Source organism: Mandrillus leucophaeus, unplaced genomic scaffold (genome assembly GCF_000951045.1).
Source record: "Mandrillus leucophaeus isolate KB7577 unplaced genomic scaffold, Mleu.le_1.0 Scaffold153, whole genome shotgun sequence".
Lineage (NCBI taxonomy): Eukaryota > Metazoa > Chordata > Mammalia > Primates > Cercopithecidae > Mandrillus > Mandrillus leucophaeus.
In genome coordinates this window covers 461571-481764 of record NW_012101510.1, presented here as the reverse complement: position 1 = coordinate 481764, position 20194 = coordinate 461571, and the positions used below count along the sequence as shown (strand labels likewise).

Genomic DNA, 20194 nt, shown 5'->3' with positions numbered 1-20194 from the left:
TGCAGCATTTACTAGGGGACGAAATTCTTACTGCTAGCAAGAACAATGTACATAGAATCAAACTATTACGTAGGGCATAATCCTAGATCCCAAATAATAACATTCAACAGTGGTTTTTGGCTTCTAATCTCCAATATGTATTCACTACTTCAACAAAAACATATAGAGAATCACACTCACTCACCATGGAATGGTAACAAGCTGAACTATAAAAATGGGTTGGGGCAGACTCTATCAGAATTTGGAGAGAGGAATTAAAATTCCTGCCAATAATAACCTCTGAACACAATTTTAACGAAAATATAAATATCTGTCTCATTTTCCTATGAGTCTAAGATTAAAACTCATTTTCAGAGTAAATACTACACAAGCTTCCCTATGGCAACAGGTTTAAAAAAATCAAACTTTGCGAACTTAGAATCTATCAATAGCAAACTATACATTTTTTTTTCTGAGATAGAGTCTTGCTCTGGGATTCTAGGCATGAGCCACCACGTCCAGCCTGGCTTTTCTTGCTTTCCTTCCTTCCTTCCTTTCCCTCTTTCCTTCCCTCCTTCCCTTCCTTCTTCTTCTTCTTTTTTCCCTCCCTCCTTTCCTTCCTTCCTTTTCTTTCTCTCTCTTCTCTCTTTTTTCTTTATTTTCCAGAAGGGAGTGTCTTGCTCTGTCACCCTAGGTGGGAGTGCAGTGGCATGATCTAGGCTTGCTGCAACCTCTGCCTCCCAGGTTCAAGTGATTTTTCGTCCTCAGCCTCCAGAATAGCTGAGATGATAGGTGTGCACCACCACTCCAGGCTAATTTTTGCATTTTCAGTAGAGACAGGGTTTCAGCATGTTGCCCAGGCTGGTCTCGAATTCCTGACTTTAAGTGATCCGCCTGCCCTGGACTCCCAAAGTGTTGGGATTATAAGCATGCGCCATCGCACCCAGCCACAAACTATACATTTATCTGCTGAATAAAAATTACTTCCTATAAAAAGGAGGCTGGGAGTAGAGGATAGGTAATCAAACTCATATTGACAGGATCAAGCACAAACTTCAGCAGAACTCTAAAGAATCTTTAAGGAAACATGCCATAATGGCTGTGAGATTAGCTGAGCTAAACCCTCCTAACTGGAGCTTGGTTACATAGCAGAGAAGTAAAGCAATTTTCAAATTATTTGGATCTCTGTCTCCACCAGGGTAAAATCAAGAAAGGTGATACATAGATTTTGAAAATCTTAACCTTGCAACTCAATTCTGTTTTTAAAAAGAAGTATTTCTAAACTTTTTTCTATATAGCAAATTTTCTATCTTTAACCTAGAACTTTTTCCTACACTCCAGACTTAGACTACCCACTTTACTTGGACATCTCATTTGGATGTCTGCTTAGACACCTAATAGCTATTTCAAATTCAGCCATGTCCAGATTTCCCCTCAAAACCTGCTCCTCCTTCATTCACACCTATCACAGCAAATGGCAAGTCCACAGGTCAAAACTTGTTTTCCTTGATTATTGTCCTTCCCTCATCCCCACAATCAATCCATCAGCAAAATCTCGTGGTTTTACCTTCAAAAGTACATCCGGAAACTAATCCGTTCTCCCCACCTCCTCACTGTAGCCTAGTCTAAGCCAATGGGATTACTAAAACAAACTCCTAACTGGTCTCTCTGCTTCTTCTCTTGTCTCTTTACAAACTATTCTCAACAGAGCAACCAGAGTAATCATGTCACAACTGAAATCTGGCATCACTCTTTTCCTCAAAACCCAGTGGCTTCTTCTCTTACCTGCTATTAGCTCTAAAGGCATTCAATTTTACACAGAGAGCCCTTAAACTAACACCACCTAATTTCTGAAAAGCTGCCCCTCTATTTTGACACAAATAAATGGAATAAGTATACAAACAATTAAGAAACAATGATAAATTTGGTGGCATGAGATGATGCTCTAAATTCATCATTTAACTCACACCTCTCCCAAATACCCAGTGAAACAACCAGAGAAATGTAAAACTGGAGGAAAAATCTTCAAAATAGTAACTTAAAAGCCAATGAGGGCAGGGCTACCCTACTAGAAGTGCTGACCAACCCAAAACTGAGCCTACTTGGAGGTAAGCAACCTAAGGCTCAGGTCAAGGTGAGGGTGTACGTGGCAAGTCTCAGATCTGCAAATACATTCTGAGACAGGTACTTTGAAACATGCGACAAGAATGTATGGACGAGAACACCGACACGGCTGGATCTTAACAAGGATCAGTGTGCCACAGACAGGAGTGAAACCGTGTCGCAGACAACTTCAGGACAGAAACGACTGTTTCAGAATAACAGACATCCCTGCCCCACAGAACTTCCTCCTAGAGCTCTCTCCTCTATCATCATGGGCAACTGGCTGCTAATCTGGCAAAGGCTAAGGTACACTGGATAAGTATCACCTTATCCCCTCACATTAATGTAGGACTGAACATGTTAAACAGTAACATACATAATTTCTAAAAATAAAGTCATGAATACTATTTGGTAATTAGGAAAAAAACTGTTAAAAATGTGCAGTTGAAGCCAGGCATGGTGGCTCACACCTGTAATCCCAGCACTTTGGCAGGCTGAGGGGGGTGGATCACGAGGTCAGGAGATCGAGACCATCGTGGGTAACACAGTGAAATCCTGTTTCTACTAAAAATACAAAAAATTAGCCGGATGTGGTGGCAGGTGCCGGTAGTCCCAGCTACTCAGGAGGCTAAGGCAAGAGAATGGCATGAACCTGGGAGGCGGAGCTTGCAGACAGCCGAGATCACGCCAATGTGCTCCAGCCTAGGTGACAGAGCAAGACTACGTTTCGGAAAAAAAAAAAAAAAATTGCAGCTGAAACTTGTTTAAAACATAGATGGTCCCTATGATCTCTAGCTAAAAGGACCTTGATTCCACATTCTTTAGGGGAAGCAGGAAGTATTACAGGACCTTGACTCCACATTCTTTAGAGGAAGAAGGAAAAAAAGCCCTGGCAATATTCTTCTCTCTGATGGAATAGTGCTTCCTATCTCACTGTCAACACTCAATTTATTCCTTTTCTGTCAGTACATCTTTATGAAGCTTGGCAAGTATCCATCCTTTGTCTTACGGTACTGCACCCATCAGTGTACAAGTATGCCCTTTACCCTCCCTTCCCTGATCCTCATTAGCCCTGTCGACCCATTTCATTATTCCACTTTATACACAAATTTTAAAAACAAGGTTGTACTTGTACTAATGCCACTTCCTCACCTTCTGTATCTTCTTCAACTCTGTGTAACCGTGTTTCTACCCCCTCACTAATCCACTGAAAATCCATGTCTAAGGCACCTTGGCTTACTCAACCTCTAGCAGCATTTTACACAGTTGACTCATGAAACATTCTATACTTTTTAAAATAAGAAATACTGTTTCCAAAGAACATGTAATCACATCATGTGGGGTGGCGGTGTTCTGTGGGAAATAATGACCCAGAAAACATAAAAAGGTTATAGCTGTGCATACTGAGAACTGGGTCAATAACCTATATCTGGTAACCAGGGGGTATCAAACGAAGAAAGGGAGTAAGACCCCACCCCAATAAAAGGGTGGCTGAGTGGGAACGCCCGAAGAGATTTAATAATGCTAACGAATAGTTGCAGTGTCGGAGCTCATGCATGTAAGTCCTTATTGTAATATCTATCTGGGTGTGGACAGCAAAAGCCTCCATATTAGCTGTGATGATGGCAGTAGCACAGCAGCCTCTCTGGTAAGCACCCGTGAGCGATGGCAGCTGCTGATCAGTTGTTTTGGGGAAAATCATTTTGAAATTACTGAATTACAACTATGAAAACTAACCTTTTCAGTTTTGTACTTGTGGAAAACTACCTTTAGTAAAAGTGTCTTTTTTATTTTTTGGAGACAGGGGTCTTGCTCTGTCACTCAGGCTGGAGTGCAATGGCACAATCACGGCTCACTGCAGCCTTGACTTTCCAAGCTCAAGCCATCCTCCCACCTCAGCCTCCCACGTATTTAGGACTACAGGCATGTGCCATCACGCCCGGCTAATTTTCTCTATTATTTTGTAAAAGACGGGATGGGTCTCGCTATGTTGCCTAGGCTGGTCTTGAACTCCTGGGCTCAGGTGATGCTCTGGCCCTCACCTCCCAAAGTGCTGGGATTACAGGCGTGAGTCACCACACCAGGCAGAAAAAGTGCTTTTTTAGAAATTAAACTATCTAGGCTGGGTGCAGTGGCTCATGTCTGTAAACCCAGCACCTTGGGAGACCGAGGCAAGTGGATCACGGAGGTCAGGAGATAGAGACCATCCTGGCCAACATGGTGAAATCCCATCTCTACCAAAAATACAAAAATTAGCCAGACATGGTGGCAGGCACCTGTAGTCCCAGCTACTCAGGAGGCTGAGGCAGGAGAATCGCTTGATCCCAGGAGGCAGAGGTTGCAGTAAGCCAAGATAGCACCACTGCATTCCAGCCTACCTAGGCAATAGAGCAAGACTCTGTTTCAGAAAAAAAAAAAAAGAAATTAAATTATCTAAACTCCACAAATGAAGTTAATATGAAACAAAATCAGGTTCCAGGATTTGTAAAAAATCCCCAACCAAGGTACCATGTTGTATCTCTCTCCCTTACTCTACCTGACCCCTCCTCATATAAACAGACTGGCTAAAGACAGTGTATTAAAAGTATTAATGGTTTCATATTTAATTACATGATTATTGCTGACACTGAAATGCATGACTCAGATGACAGAAAGGTATAAAACTTTTCTAACTAATTTTATCACACTAGAAACTTAAAATATATTTGAAATACAAGATACAATACATTAAATATATATATATATAAAACTTCAAAATAATTACAACATCCTCATTAACTTAACAGAAACATCAATGTTTAAACTACACACTAAGGGCAGGACTTCTGTTGTAACATTTTTTGCTTGCCTATTTCCTCCAATCCTGAAATATCTTCCATACAGTAAGAAAACACACCTGGTTTCTGCCTCTCCGTTTCCCATAATTCCTTCTGACTAGAGCTTTATAATTCTCATTTTTCTTGGTTAAATAGTAATATAAAACACAATCAGGAACACTCTGTAAGAAACAAAACAATTATTTTTGAGGATCCAATGAAATAAAAATTTTTTTAATTAAATATTACTTTCAAGGAAAATCTCTGGTATTCTCAAAGTACAAATTAAAGAAAAACAACAAGATACTTTGCTAGCATTTTAAGGCATATCTAGGCTCTAAAACTATTTACATTATCTACTATTATAACAGACAGTTACAGTTGTTAATCCAAATTATGTGAAAGACGCCAGGAACTATCAGAAACATTCAAATATTTTCTTATTAACAAGTAAATTCCCTTTCTGCTTACATATATGTAAATTTTAAAAATGTCTTTAAATATTTTGTTCAAAAACATTAAAATCAATTTTATATTAAATATGCAATGATTCACAAATTTGCTTGTCATCCTTGTGCAGGGGCCATGCTAATCTCTTCATCGCTCCAATTTTAGTATTATGTGCTGCTGAAGCGAGCACAAGACTCGTATTTTAATAAGAAATTTAATGAGGCTCTAAAAGCATTGTAATCTATGTGTTTTTAGGGAAATAAAAATCAGGTCATCTTTCATTAACCATTTAGTTCTGTGTTCTGTGTTAAGATTTCTGTTATAATTATAATTATCACTATATTAATCACATGAAACTCTTCGCAGTCTTTTTAAAATCGGTTCTAGTTAACTACTTATGTGTGTTAGAGCACAAGGAATTTCAAAGTAACAAATATCACAAACCTACAAACATTCCCAATGCAAACCATGTCTTACCTTCCTCTCCAAGTACGATGCAATTAGTCCAAAGTTTTTTGGATGCTGGATAAACCTGAGTGAAACGAAAACAAAAACACACTTGCACACAAACATTTCAGCAACTAAAAAAGAAAACTTGGGAAAAGAAATACTATGTATAGGCCGGGCGTGGTGGCTCACGCCTGTAATCCCATCACTTTGGGAGGCCAAAGCAGGTGGATCACTTGAGGTCAGGAGTTCAAGACCAGCCTGACCAACATGGCAGAACCCCATCTCTACTAAAAATACAAAAATTAGCCGGGGATGGTGGCACATGCCTGTAGTCCCACCTACTCGGGAAGCTGAGGCAGGAGAATCGCTTGAACCCAGGAGGCAGAGGTTGCAGTGAGCCGAGATCACAACACTGGACTCCAGCTAAAGCGACAGAGCGAGACTCCGTCTCAAAAAAAACAGAAAAGAAATACTATGTATAGGGCTTTCTAACTGCCAATCTGAGGAACAACTGTAGAATCACTGGAGACTTTTAAAGGGCACAGATTTCTGGGCACCATACACCAGGAAATTATTGGTCTATGGTAATACACAGAAATCTGTACTTTATAAAAGCTCCCCAAAAGTTCAGACAGCACCCAAGTTTGGGAACCACTCTTAATATGACTTCATAACCCCAGTTCTTATCTGTTACCTCTCTTCCCACCTATAAACTTACAGGAAGATCAATATTCTCTACTTTTCACAGTATTGATTCAAACGCCAAAATGGGACCAAGTTTTTGTGAAAACAGTTCAATTTACAAGTAAATGCCAAATACTTTTTACTAACTTATGTAGACGTCTATTAGAGAATAATTTAAAATATAAATTACTTGTCCTTAAAGATCTCCTTTTCATGGTCAGTCCAAACATTCATAAACTGCCTATCTTTATAAACTTTCATAGGGTCCTCCATAAGCCCATTCATGTTAATGAACTTGACTCGTCTTTGTTCTGCATCAAACATCATAGGTGGAATCACAGAGAGCTGCCGCATTTGTTTCTCATTATTCTGGAAAAAAAATACAACTTACTTAGAATAAAACATAAACTAGAAATTTAAGGAGGGCCATGGACCAATGCTCTTAATATACACTAAAAAACTATGTGTGCAGTTTAATAACAACAGCAGTGTATACCACAGCATCTAACATACGATAATTACTCATATGTCTAATAAATATTCACTGTATGAATTACAGAGGCAGAGAATATCCATATCACTTTTTAAATAATCTAATCCTTTGAGAAGAATTATTTTCTTAAACTAAGCTGATACTTAACATAATAAAATTTTAGACCTGGAAGATAAAAAGTAATGTCAAGTTCCTCACGGAGCATTTAATTATCATATTAGTCTCATTTTTAAAAATCTCAACATCATTTTAGAGAACAACTTTTACCGTCATATTAGAGAATAAATAGAAAAAAAACAGGCATCAAAATTTAAGTCAGTGATTTTAAATTACACTCACTTTACTATTAAATGCTTCTTGCTAATTTTACATCATCCTTCCATTGAAAATTTAAGGTTGTTATTCTTAGAAATGAAACTTGTTTCAACTAAAACGTTGTTACATGTGTAGAACTTATTTTTCGCAAAGTTTAACTGAGGAAATTTGTAAGTACAAACTTCTATTTAAAAACTTTTACCCAAATTACAAGTATTTACCCAAGTATAAAAAAAGGTATTTCCCTAAAAATTATCCTCATAAAAGTGGATACTGCCTAATAGTCAAGTCCTTATACAGTCTCTAATTTCCTGGGACACTCTCACAATCAGTTTGAACATATAGTGTTTAGATTGAAATTACACATTAGATTGAAATTACCTCAATACATAAACTAATTTTAGATGCTTACAGATGTTTCCTCATGGAATCAAAGAGCCAATAAAGAAATTTAGGCCAGGCACGGTGGCTCAAGCCTGTAATCCCAGCACTTTGGGAGGCCGAACGGGCAGATCACGAGGTCAGGAGATCGAGACCATCCTGGCTAACACGGTGAAACCCCCTCTCTACTAAAAAAATACCAAAAACTAGCCGGGTGAGATGGCGGGCGCCTGTAGTCCCAGCTACTCGGGAGGCTGAGGCAGGAGAATGGTGTAAACCCAGGAGGTGGAGCTTGCAGTGAGCTGAGATCCGGCCACTGCACTCCAGCCTGAGCGACAGAGCGAGACTCCGTCTCAAAATTTAACAGAGATTTACTTATCATTGTAAAAATAATGGCTACATATTCCAAGGGCTCAATGTCATTTCAATCATATACTTTAGAGGTAATTTTAAAAGCAATATAGACTAAGTGGTTATGTTTTAAAGCTCTTGAATATACTGCTACAAAACAAATGAAAAATTGCTGGGCACAGTGGTTCACGCTTGTAATCCCAGTACTTTTGGAGGCCAAGGCAGGAGGACTGCTTGAGTCCAGGAGTCCAAGACTAAGCTAGGCAGTATAGTGAGACCCCATCTCTACAAAATAATTTTTTTTAATTAGCTAAGTGAGAGGCTGGGTGGGGTGGCTCACACCTGTAATCCCACCCCTTTGGGAGGCCAAGGCAGGTGGATCACCTGAGGTCAGGAGTTTGAGACCAGCTTGGCCAACATGGTGAAACCCTGTTTCTACTAAATATACAAAAATTAGCTGGGTGTGTTGGCATGCGCTTGTAGTCCCAGCTACTTGGGAGGCTGAGGGAGTAGAATCACTTGAACCTGAGATGCAGAGGTATGCAGTGAGCCAAGATCATGCCACTGCACTCCAGTCTGGCTGACAGAGCAAGACGTTATCTCAAACAAACAAACAAACAAACAAAAAGTTAGCTGGACATAGTGGTGTACCAGTAGTCCCAGCTATTCAGAAGACTGAGGTGGGAGGATCACTTGAGCCCAAGAGGTGGAGGATGCAGCAAGCCATGGTCACACCATTGCACTCCAGCCTGGGTGACAGAGTAAGACCCTATCTCCTATCTCAAAAAAAAAAAAACAGAGAAAGAGAAAGAGGAAGAAGAGGAGGAAAAAAGAGGAGAGGAGAGGAGCAAAAAGAAAAATCCACTTGTCCTGATATTATGCAATATTATGTGCAATATGTATTTAGGGCTTGAGATAAAATTTAGCAAGGATAACATCATCAATGTATTCCAAAAGAAGTATATCTCCAGGAATCTGGACACAGTGAAGCTGGTGTGCTCTGGAACACTGATAACTCAAAGGTGTCTCTAGAAATGGCTAAGATCCTGAAATCACATAACAATGCACTGAAAAGCTTGAGTGTGGGATATACCTCTGTGACTAAATATTGTAATTGCCCCTAAAGGGTTATGTATTTCAATGCACCAAAAATCACCTTGGAATCCTCTCTTTGGGAAAAGAGAATATCAGAAATAAGAAAGGAAAGAAAAACCACCTGTAAAAGTCTATTTTGATCAGTGTAAGAACAATCTGAGAAGTAATATGGATCAAGGAACTCTGAGATATAGCTTATATAGTTCTCTACCTCCTCCAGGGCTAGTTTAACTAGAATTCTGAAACACAGTAAGTTATAAGAACATACTATATACTTTTATTTAGTTATGAATGCAAAACAGGGTATCATAATCAAATACTGATAGAACCCTATAACATATATCAACACAAAGACAAACTCTGTACAAACAGGCTATTTTTTCATCCTAGAGGAAAACTTACTGCAAGTAATTTTTCATGAGATCAAGCAACTTGATGGTTTAATTCACCACTGTATTCCCAATGCTTAAAGGAAAGTTTGGCACATAATGGGTTATAAATATTTGTTGAAAGAATAGACTTGATTGAATATAGATATGGAAAAGAACACACAGTTCCAGAGTCAGACTGCCTAGGTTGAGTGTCTGGCTCCACTATTTATTAATTTGTGACCTTGGGCAAATTATTTAACTTGCAGCTGGGCTTTAGTTTCCTAACTTGCAAAACAGCCATTAATTATAGCCTCCACTGGCCGGGCGCGGTGGCTCAAGCCTGTAATCCCAGCACTTTGGGAGGCCGAGACGGGCGGATCACAAGGTCAGGAGATCGAGACCAACCTGGCTAACACGGTGAAACCCTGTCTCTACTAAAAAATACAAAAAATTAGCCGGGCGTAGTGGCGGGTGCCTGTAGTCCCAGTCACTTAGGAGGCTGAGGCAGGAGAATGGCGTAAACCCGGGAGGCGGAGCTTGCGGTGAGCTGAGATCCAGCCATTGCATTCCAGCCCGGGCAACAGAGCAAGACTCCGTTTCAAAAAAAAAAAAAAAAATTATAGCCTCCACTTCACAGAATTTTCATAGTTTAAATAATACATATGAGGTGCTTATCACAATTGGCAATTTTAAGTAGTAACTACCCCTCAAACTCCCCCTCCTCAAAAAACCAGATATAGTTAGTCCACCACAACCTAAACCAACAATATCCATAGAAAGAGGAGAAAAAAAACTGGCTAGGTTAAGTAGTAGTAAAGGGTAGAGCAGAGGAATTCATGACACTGCTTTTTACTTCTAAATGTGCTAAGCAGTATATAAACAGGAATTTGACTTATCTAAATTATTTCTAAATTATTTAACATTTTAGATTAAATCCACTTTACTCCACTTAATTTTGCAAATCGAGTATTAACTGTATATTTAAGTCTTCAAAAAATATATTTATTTACACTTAACATTTATTGAAGTATAAAGCATTGTAAAAAATATCTTTGATCATTACTTAAGGCCACTACTTCAAATAAACAAGACTCTCAGAATTTTGAGATGAGGTTTAAGAAAAGCCATATAGTAACAAACCTGCACATTGTGCACATGTACCCTAGAACTTAAAGTATAATAAAAAAGAAAAAAAAAAAAAAGAAAAGCCATATAATAAAATCAAAACTAGCAAAACTCAGTCAATACTAGATGGCTTTTGGAACAATCTTGAGAGTCTGAACACGGCTAAGAAGACTCAATGTTAGAAATGGAAATTTATTCTTATTCTGCATTTATTTTTATTAATATCCAATTAAACATTAGGCACCAGGAACTCAAAGACAGCCTGACCCAAAGGTTTATAATAACTGCACTCATGAAGACAACACTTTAGCTGATCATAAATATTTACTGAACAGAAACACAATAGAAATAAACGTAAACTGATACTAACTAGACATTGAGTTCTGTTTTGGGAAAGTGAGTGGGGAAGCTTCACAAAGGAGGAAATAGTGCTTTTGGGTCTGAAGATATATTTGTCAAACGTATACCTTGGTCTCTACTACCTGTGTTATAATTTTATTAATTCTGCTCTTTATACAGGCAAAGGAAATGCTTGAAAAACAAAGTAATGCCACTTGCTACAAAAGAATATCTTCACCTTAAAAATTAGTGAAATTTTTGTTTCATAGATGAAGCATTCTTGTTCACAGATGAATCTCTTCCATATATAAACTTAATCTCTACATTCTCATTCACTGGTCCCTTTCACTTCATGTTACCATACTTGTCTGGGACTATATCACCTGCATACAGATGACTCTGATATCTAACCATCCCCAGTTCAACTATATCCCAGGTTCACCTGCTGGACAACACCCTTTGAAGAATATACTGCCATTTGTAAAATACATGCTCCTTTGCCACTTTAGGAAAAGGCACCACCAGCTTAGTCCCCTAACCTAGAAATCAGGGAGTCACATTCTATTCTTCCTCTTTCTCATCTCCCACATCCCATCCATCTTGGCCTGTCCATTCTACCTTTCTATTACACTCTCCTATACATCCCTACAACTGTTGCCCTGACTCAGAACCTTAGTTTTATCCTAACAGCCTCCTCACTTCTCTCCAGGTCTCCTTGCTGCCAAAGCCATCTTTGTAAAATTCCAGTATGATCGTGTGAATGCCTCATTTAAAAACCCTTTAATAGACACCTCAAATCTTTGACACAGTCTAAACTTTAGCACTAAATAAAGTTCCCACATTTACATACAAATAAACCCTTAGCTCCTAGTCTACAGAGCTAAAATGCTTTAATAATTAACGAATTAACTTGAATTAAATTTTCTTACCTCCTGCTCAGAGAGCCCATCAATAATTTCAGAAATCTCATGCTCACTCCTAGCAATGGTGGCTGAAAGACCAGCTCCCCTCTGCCCAACTCTAAACATGAGGGAGAAATTAAAAATATATTTAAAGGCCTTATATAAAGAAGACATATCAATTAAATTATAGATTACTTTTCTGAATGGAACTTTTTAACAAAGAGAAGAAATGTAAAATACTATTGAATATATACTTTTAAGTAATGCTTGTGTCACCTATTAACAACAATTTAAATGTTACGATTGAGATTTGAAGGTTACATGTTCAAGTTCAAATGGCAGAACTAGTTAGGGAAAACTTCTAGAAAATCACAGTTACTGATGCCATTTCCATTTCAAATGGCAGTCTTTGTATGTCCTGTAGTAGACTTAGAAAAACACATGAAACATTTTTAAAAGGAGAGAAAAAACTCAACCAACATCCCTCACAAAGATTTAATTGTGAGTTAAGGGGCTTCCATACATGACTCTTACACGAAACAATAAAAAAGAAAACTAATGGTTTTAAAATCTTTGTAAAATACCTGTTCGCTAAAAGTAAAACAAATCAGAATCTATCAAAGAATTTAATTGGCCATCAACTGAATATACTTCGAATATGTTGGTAACAAAGGACTAAAGGATATTTAGGTCTGTTCTTGTTCACTATCATTTCCAAAGGATGTAATATTTTTAGGAACTTCAGAATTAATTTCAAAATAATCACATATTTAGATTCGACGGGATAATACAAAAAATTAAATTTACTAAGACACAATGTTTACTGGTTGATAATAAAGTTTTCTTTTCAACATAAAAGTTCTTTTTAACTTTTAAGTTTGTGGGTACATGCGCAAGTTTGTTATATAGGTAAACCTGTGTCATGGTGATCTATTGTACAGATTATTTCATCACTCTGCTGTTAAACCTAGTACCCACTAGTTATTTTTCCTGATCCCTCTCCCTCCTTCCATCCTCCACCCTCTACCCTCCGATAGGCCCCAGTATGTGTTGTTCCCCTCTATGTGTCCAAAACATAAAAGTTCGTTATAAACTTTCTTCATGATCAGTTTCAAGAAACAATAAATATTTGAGGAAAAATATCACAGTCATTAAACATCAAACTACTTACCGCTGAAATCTTTCTTGCTGTTCTCTTTGTTTTCGAATTTCTGGAAACTGCTTTTCATAGTATTCCCTTGTTTTGCTTTCCTTAGCTTTCCTCCGAGGATTATTTTCTATTCTGTCCACTTTTTTCTCCCATGCTTCCATGAGCTGATCATAACGCTGGCAGATTTTTTGTTCCTATTAAATATCCGTAGCAAATTAATAATAATTAAACTAAACTCTGATTCTGACAAACCTAATACTTTAAAATAAATGCTACTTCTTAAGGTTAAGTCAGAAGTACATTTGGCTTATGACTCAATTGTGAATGAAAAGCTGAAAGAGGAGAGAGGAAAGGTAGCTCTGTTTGCTACTAAGATCAATACACAGAGCACAGGTTGGCTGGATATTTTAGTTAACATTAAGGCTATGCATATTTATAAACTACTTGACACCTACTAGTAGTAGTAGCTGACCAGTTACTTTTATTTTGCTTAAAACATTATGTTATTGTTGTCCCAAAAAAATGGAAAATTTAAAATACAAACATGTAAATAGTTCACAATCTGACCAATTACCCAAAGGCAACCATATGAACATTTTGTTGTCATCATTCCAATCTGCGAAACAAAACACGCATGCTTTAACGGTTCTATTGCTGGAGGTTCTGGTTGACTGACATTTTTTGCTATTATAAATAACGTTATATAATAAACATTTTGACAGTATGAAAAAGGCAGAAAATGATTGGTTGTACTTTATCAAAAAAAGAAATCCAGGCTGGGCACATGGCTCACACTTGTAATCCCAGCACTTTGGGAGGCCGAGGCGGGTGGATCACAAGGTCAGGAGTTCAAGTCCAGCCTGGCCAATATGGTGAAACCCCATCTCTACTAAAAATACAAAAATTAGCCAGGCATGGTGGTGGTCACCTGTTGTCCCCGCTATTTGGGAGGCTAAGGAAGCAGAATCGCTTGAACCCGGGAGGCGGAGGTTGCAGTGAGCCAGGATCACGCCACTGCACTCTAACCTGGGTGACAGACAAAAAAAAAAAAAACACAACAGAAATCCAGTGAACTACATGAAATTGAGAATTAATGCTTCTAGAGAAGTAATTGAATTATGATACCATTTTCTCAATAGAGAAGAAAAGACAGACGAACCGCCCACTGTGGACAAAGAACTGTCAACATATCTGATGACACATGGATAGAGGAAAGTGAGGAAGGGTTCGTGAAAAACTGCTAACATGTTCATCTTAAGAAAGTGGCACTGGAGAAGAGAATATTGTCTTCCTCACATTCCACACCACACCCCACTCCCACTTCTCAATTACTCTTGTATGTCTTCTGTGTCCTTCACCTTTTCTCCATTTCCACTGGTACCCTCATAATCCAGGCCAACACCATCCCTCACCTAGATCAAAACAATAGCTCCCATACATTCTTAATGTTGTAGCCAAATGCAAATTCTTTTTTTTTTTCTTTTTTTTGAGATGGAGTTTCGCTCTTGTTGCCCAGGCTGGAGTGCAATGGCACGATCTCAGCTCACCGCAACCTCTGCCTCCCGGGTTCAAGTTATTCTCCTGCCTCAGCCTTCTGAGTAGCTGGGGTTACAGGCATGCGCCACCATACCCAGCTAATTTTGTATTTTTAGTAGAGATGGAGTTTCTCCATGTTGGTCAGGCCAGTCTTGAACTCCCAACCTTAGGTGACCGCCGGCCTTGGCCTCCCAAAGTGCTGGGATTACAGGCATGAGCTACTGCGCCTGCCCCGCTAAATGCAAATTCTTAAAATGCAAACCCAAACATTATGCAACCTCCAGGACAGTATGCAACCTGGCTCTGGATTCCCTCAGCAGCCTCATTTCTCACCACACTGCCAGCTCAGTCTACACTCCCTCCAGCTCCCAGACCTTCACTTAAGCCACTCCCTCTGTGTATACAAGTTAGCAGAGAATTGGTTTTCCCCTGAAACTTCCCCTCATAACTCCTATCTGCCTTAGGTGTCCTCCTCAGTCATCCATAGTCCATGATCATGGTGTGATCCAATACTATGACTGACCTGTCTGACTCCCAACACGTTAGGCTCCCCCTAACTACTAAAACCATATGGCTATCTTGCTCACCTTTGCAGAATAATATATGGCACAGAGTACACAGCCAAGTGATATTTAAGCAAATCGGTGAAAATACAAACCTTATAGTGTTTGCATCACCAGTGAACTTATTTAGTGAGTACCAGAATTACAACAAAATTACTTGGAAAGGAAAAAAAAAATACATGAACGAATTTCTTACTTGATATTTATATGTTCTTGGCAAAAAAACAATTCAAGACCAGTAATTTAAGGTTGTATGAAGGAACAGACTGGCAAATTAGAACGTTAGATGTTTTCCACCAAATAAAAGCTGCTGACTCTTGAGCTTTACAACTCATTAAACTGTCAGGTCATTAACTTAAGGCACAAAGTTCATTTTTGATGTCGATTTAAAGAGTAGCATTTATTTAATAGACACTTGAGTTTAAATGTAGTAACAGTTTATCTGTAAAATTAGTATAAACATATTATGAAAATAAAATTACTGGCATTATATTTTCTATAACTTAATTCCCATGTATATAACCACAAAACTTTTGGACTGCAAGTCACATAACAAAATATGGAAAACTATTTGAATTTGAAAAAGCTGAACCCTAGCTGACCCCATTTCTAATAAAAGAAAGAATAGTAATATCTAATCAGCACGACTGCAACTTACCCACAACTGTTTGAGGCTTAAGAAACTAAAGTATCTTTCATATTCTTTTAAACTACTCACCATTTTATTTTGACTAAATGAAAATGTGCTAGATAGATGACCAATTAAATTAATTTGATAATATTAAATACAAACTATGGTATCAAAATGTTACTACAATTAGATTTAAGTCATATATATATATGATTACTTTCTAAATCAGCACTTATCCTCAAATGAAGTCAAGGACCAATCTTATTAATAGTAGGAAAGTGAATGCCTAAATGAGCATGAATGGGAAAGCTGTACAAATTTCAGTTAACAAGGATAGGACCTCACCCTTTGTTTTCTTGCATGATTTCTTCTTTTAAAAAATAAAATGAGTTTTTTCCTCATCACCTGGTTTCTAGAAGAGAAAAATATGGTTGCATGACATTTAGAAAAAGCACAATTTAATAATGCACTCACTTTTTTTCCAGAGACACTGGAAAATAGGCAAAGATCACTTAAGAATTTATGATGTAAACAAAGTTAATCCTAATTTTTTTCACCCTGCAAAATAAGACTTCATAATTTTTGCAAAAATTAGAACTGACTAAAGTTCCTCCCATTCTACAGTAAGACTTTATACAAAATGGTTAACTTTCAATTGGCACATCCAATTATAAGATAAATATTTTCAAATTAAAATGACAGTTACTTATCCTTCTTAACAACTCTGGTGACATAAACATCTCACTCTTTGAGGAAGGGAGGGAGAAGAGAAGGAAATGTTTTTACAGTTACCTCCCTACATCAGGTGCTAACCTCCCTTCTACGAGGAGAAGGTATACCAACATATGTAGAGATAGGAGACTTCTGCTTTAAACAGAAGATTTTCTTCAGTCACAGAATGACACAATCCACTCTAAGAAGTAACGGAGGGCGATGTGACAAAACAGGAAGATTTCTAACATATCTTAATCACTTTTTAAATTGGAAGCACTGTGACCTTCAAAAACAATGACATGCAGGTTCAAATATAAATATTTATACCCCACCTATTTCCAGAAAGGATTTCAAGCTGATTATTCAAATACAAATACAAAGCCAAGGCAAGTAGAAGTAATTTTTTGGATTATCTGCCACTCAGGACTAACATTGACACTGGCTCCACTCAAATAAGCATGGACAATCAGGAGCTGGCTATATGAAAAAGTAGCCAAGAGATGAAAAGAATTATTAAAATGTACATTTGCTATTTCATACAAAGCAAATGACGGTGATGAAAGAATAGCTACTGAATGACTCATACAGATGCATGCAGCTGAGGAAATATTTCAAAAGGTGTCATACAGGGAAGCATTACTATATACTCAATTTGCTCTAATTATAATTATATGTTACTCAAAAGCAAATGACAATGAACAAATACAATCTTAAATGTTTCCTAGGAATTTAAATGAAGTCAGCCAGTCAGTAATCCATCTCAGGATAGTGTGCTGAGCACTAAATAGGCAATGTAGATGACATGAAATAAATCGGACAGGGCTGCTCTCCAGACTGTATCAGGAGAAACAGGACAACACCACAAACATAACACCGAGGCTTTGTGGGGGAAAAAAAAAAAGTCATTAAGTAGCCAACTAGATCTTATCTGCTCTTCTACTCTTTAAAAATGTTAAAACAGCTAAGCAGTTCCAAAACAAGGTATATTATATGTGAGTTTTGACTAACTTACTTCTAAGGGTTCTCAAGATCATAATAGCATCTCACAGAAAAATTCACAAATACATAAATTTTATTATGAACCACTTACTTAACAAAAGTTAAAATTATTCAAATTCAATTGTTTTCATGCATACTACCATGCAAATCATATTTGCCACCAGTTCTGCAAAGTAGTCAATAATTGTACACACTCTCAGTTAAGAAATTTTTAAAAAGAAAAACGTATATATATATATATATATAAAATAGCAATGTGCTCATTAGTAACCACACTAGTAAATAATTATAATGTTCTGGTTATACTTAATAAAACATATAAAGTAGAAATATCACATTTTTGTCACAAACTAAGAATAAAGCACCTAAAACTCTCTTAAAGTATAATTTAAAAAAAAAAAAAAAAAAGATACCTATCTAGCTTCCTCTCTTACTTCAATCAGATCAAGAAATTAAGATTTTCTTTTCACTTATTTTCTTATTCCAAAATCTGCATCCATAAAGGCCTGGTACTAGGATGAGCAAGGCTAAGCAAACTACATTCTGGAGCAGCCTCCTCACCCACGAGGTGACTGAGCGCTTCCAAGGCACCAGGACATTAAATGGCAGAAGGGTCTACAAATACCGTCATTAGCAAGAGTCATGGAAGGGATTTCCCTAGAATAGGATTTTGAATAATGATAAAATGATCCGTGGCACTTCTACTTTGCAATGGCAGATGTGGCTTGGTGGGGGACGGTGTCATCACTAGTCTTAAATGAAAAAGCTTCATTATCTTACTTCATCATGCGCCTTGCAGGTACTCCACTGAAAAAAAGACAAAACAGGAGGCAAAAAATTCAAGCCTCAAGGTAAGCCATTTCAATGTTAAGTATCCACCTTTTTTACTAGCAGATTATAAAACCAGCTAGTTTTATGCAATAATTTATTTCATTTTTTGGCCTCGGAAACTCAAAGCTGTTACCCCAACCCCCAAGAAGCCAGAGGAAGATAACATATAGTAAAACGACAGCAAATTACACAAATCTAAAACATACCTACACTATATTATAATAATGTCAGCAGATAACAAAAATGATCTCTTTATAGAATATATGGTCTTTAATTGAAGAACTCCAAAGATGATCAATACTTACGTCTTGATGTTCTCATGGTACACCTTGGTATCTGATGGCTGGTTATAGAGTGGCTATAAAAGAAATCAAATATTTATATATAAAATGTTGTACATATATCTATGAAGAGACAAAGAAACATAATTTTAATGTAAGCACAGGTAAAGTACTAATGGATCTACACAATAACATGCCCTACCAAAACCTCCAAACTTCTATTTTTTTTATTTACTTATTTTTTTAATTATACTTTAAGTTCTAGGGTACACGTGCACAATGTGCAGATTTGTTACATACGTATACATGTGCTGTGTTGGTTTGCTGCACCAATTAACTTGTCATTTACATTAGGTGTTTCTCCTAATGCTATCCCTCTCCCATCCCCCACCCCACGACAGGCCCCAGTGTGTGATGTTTCCCACCCTGTGTCCAAGTGTTCTCATTGTTCAATTCCCACCTATGAGTGAGAACATACGGTGTTTGGTTTTCTGTCCTTGCGATAGTTTGCTCAGAATGATGGTTTCCAGCTTCCTCCATGTCCCTACAAAGGACATGAACTCATCCTTTTTTATGGCTGCATAGCATTCCATGGTGTATATGGGCCACATTTTCTTAATCCAGTCTATCATTGATGGACATCTGGGTTGGTTCCAAGTCTTTGCTATTGTGAATAGTGCCGCAACAAACATACATGTGCATGTGTCTTTATAGTAGCATGATTTATAATCCTTTGGGTATATACCCAGTAATGGCATCGCTGGGTCAAATGGTATTTCTAGTTCCAGATCCTCGAGGAATTGCCACACTGTCTTCCACAATGGCTGAACTAGTTTACACTCCCACCAACAGTGTAAAAGTGTTCCTATTAGTCCACATCCTCTCCAGCACCAGTTGTTTCCTGACTTTTTAATGATTGCCATTCTAACTAGTATGAGATGGTACCTCATTGTGGCAAAACCTCCTAACTTTTAGATTCCCTGAATAACTGTTAATCCCATCTCCTGTCACTCCCACAATACAGTTTATAAATCCATTGTTTCCCATAATAAGTATATTTATGCACATTTTTAATTTCAAAGTATTAATATTCCCTAATACTCAGGAGTATTAACCATTGTCACTATTTTAACAGTAACATTCAAAGAGTTTTCTAATTCTGTTCTTAATTCTCATTCTACCTGGAAGGATTAAATAGCTGCTCAAGCAAAAACAAGCCCAGGATGATGCTTCTGCAAAGGTCTGCAAAGGTAACCAAGTTCACTCATCATTACTTTAAACTTCATCTCAAACTCTGCTCAGCTACATCTCTCTTATCCCAAAATAAACGGATCATATTCCATCTTATCCCAAGAAAAACTACCAAAAAAAAAAAAAAAAAAAAAAATCACTGCAAATGAAAAAAGTAATTTCTTACTTACCAGTTCAACTTTTGGGCCAAGACCTTCAAAAATTTTATGAGCTTCTTCTGCTTTTTTCTAGAGATAAAGACATTGTTGTATCATATAATTAAAAATTACATTATCTAAGTGCAAAATCATTATTTAAAAATATTTATCTAAGACTAATCTATAGATGAACTTATCCTTATTTCCAAATATCCTTCTTCTATATGATAGGCTGAAATGTGTTCCA

General features: G+C 37.4%; 1 protein-coding gene across 1 annotated transcript in view; it reads right to left on the bottom strand.

Annotated features, from left to right (window-relative positions):
- The window catches only part of NCOR1 (nuclear receptor corepressor 1), a 195160-nt gene that overhangs the window by 103410 nt on the left and 71556 nt on the right, over window positions 1–20194 (bottom strand). Inside the window, exons 6-13 of the mRNA XM_011975291.1 lie at window positions 19981–20037; window positions 18584–18636; window positions 16080–16146; window positions 13026–13198; window positions 11882–11972; window positions 6673–6851; window positions 5826–5880; window positions 4979–5080 (exon numbers count right to left, since the gene is read on the bottom strand). Of these exons, the coding sequence (XP_011830681.1) occupies window positions 4979–5080; window positions 5826–5880; window positions 6673–6851; window positions 11882–11972; window positions 13026–13198; window positions 16080–16146; window positions 18584–18636; window positions 19981–20037 (777 nt within the window). The remainder of the gene's footprint in view (window positions 1–4978; window positions 5081–5825; window positions 5881–6672; window positions 6852–11881; window positions 11973–13025; window positions 13199–16079; window positions 16147–18583; window positions 18637–19980; window positions 20038–20194) is intronic.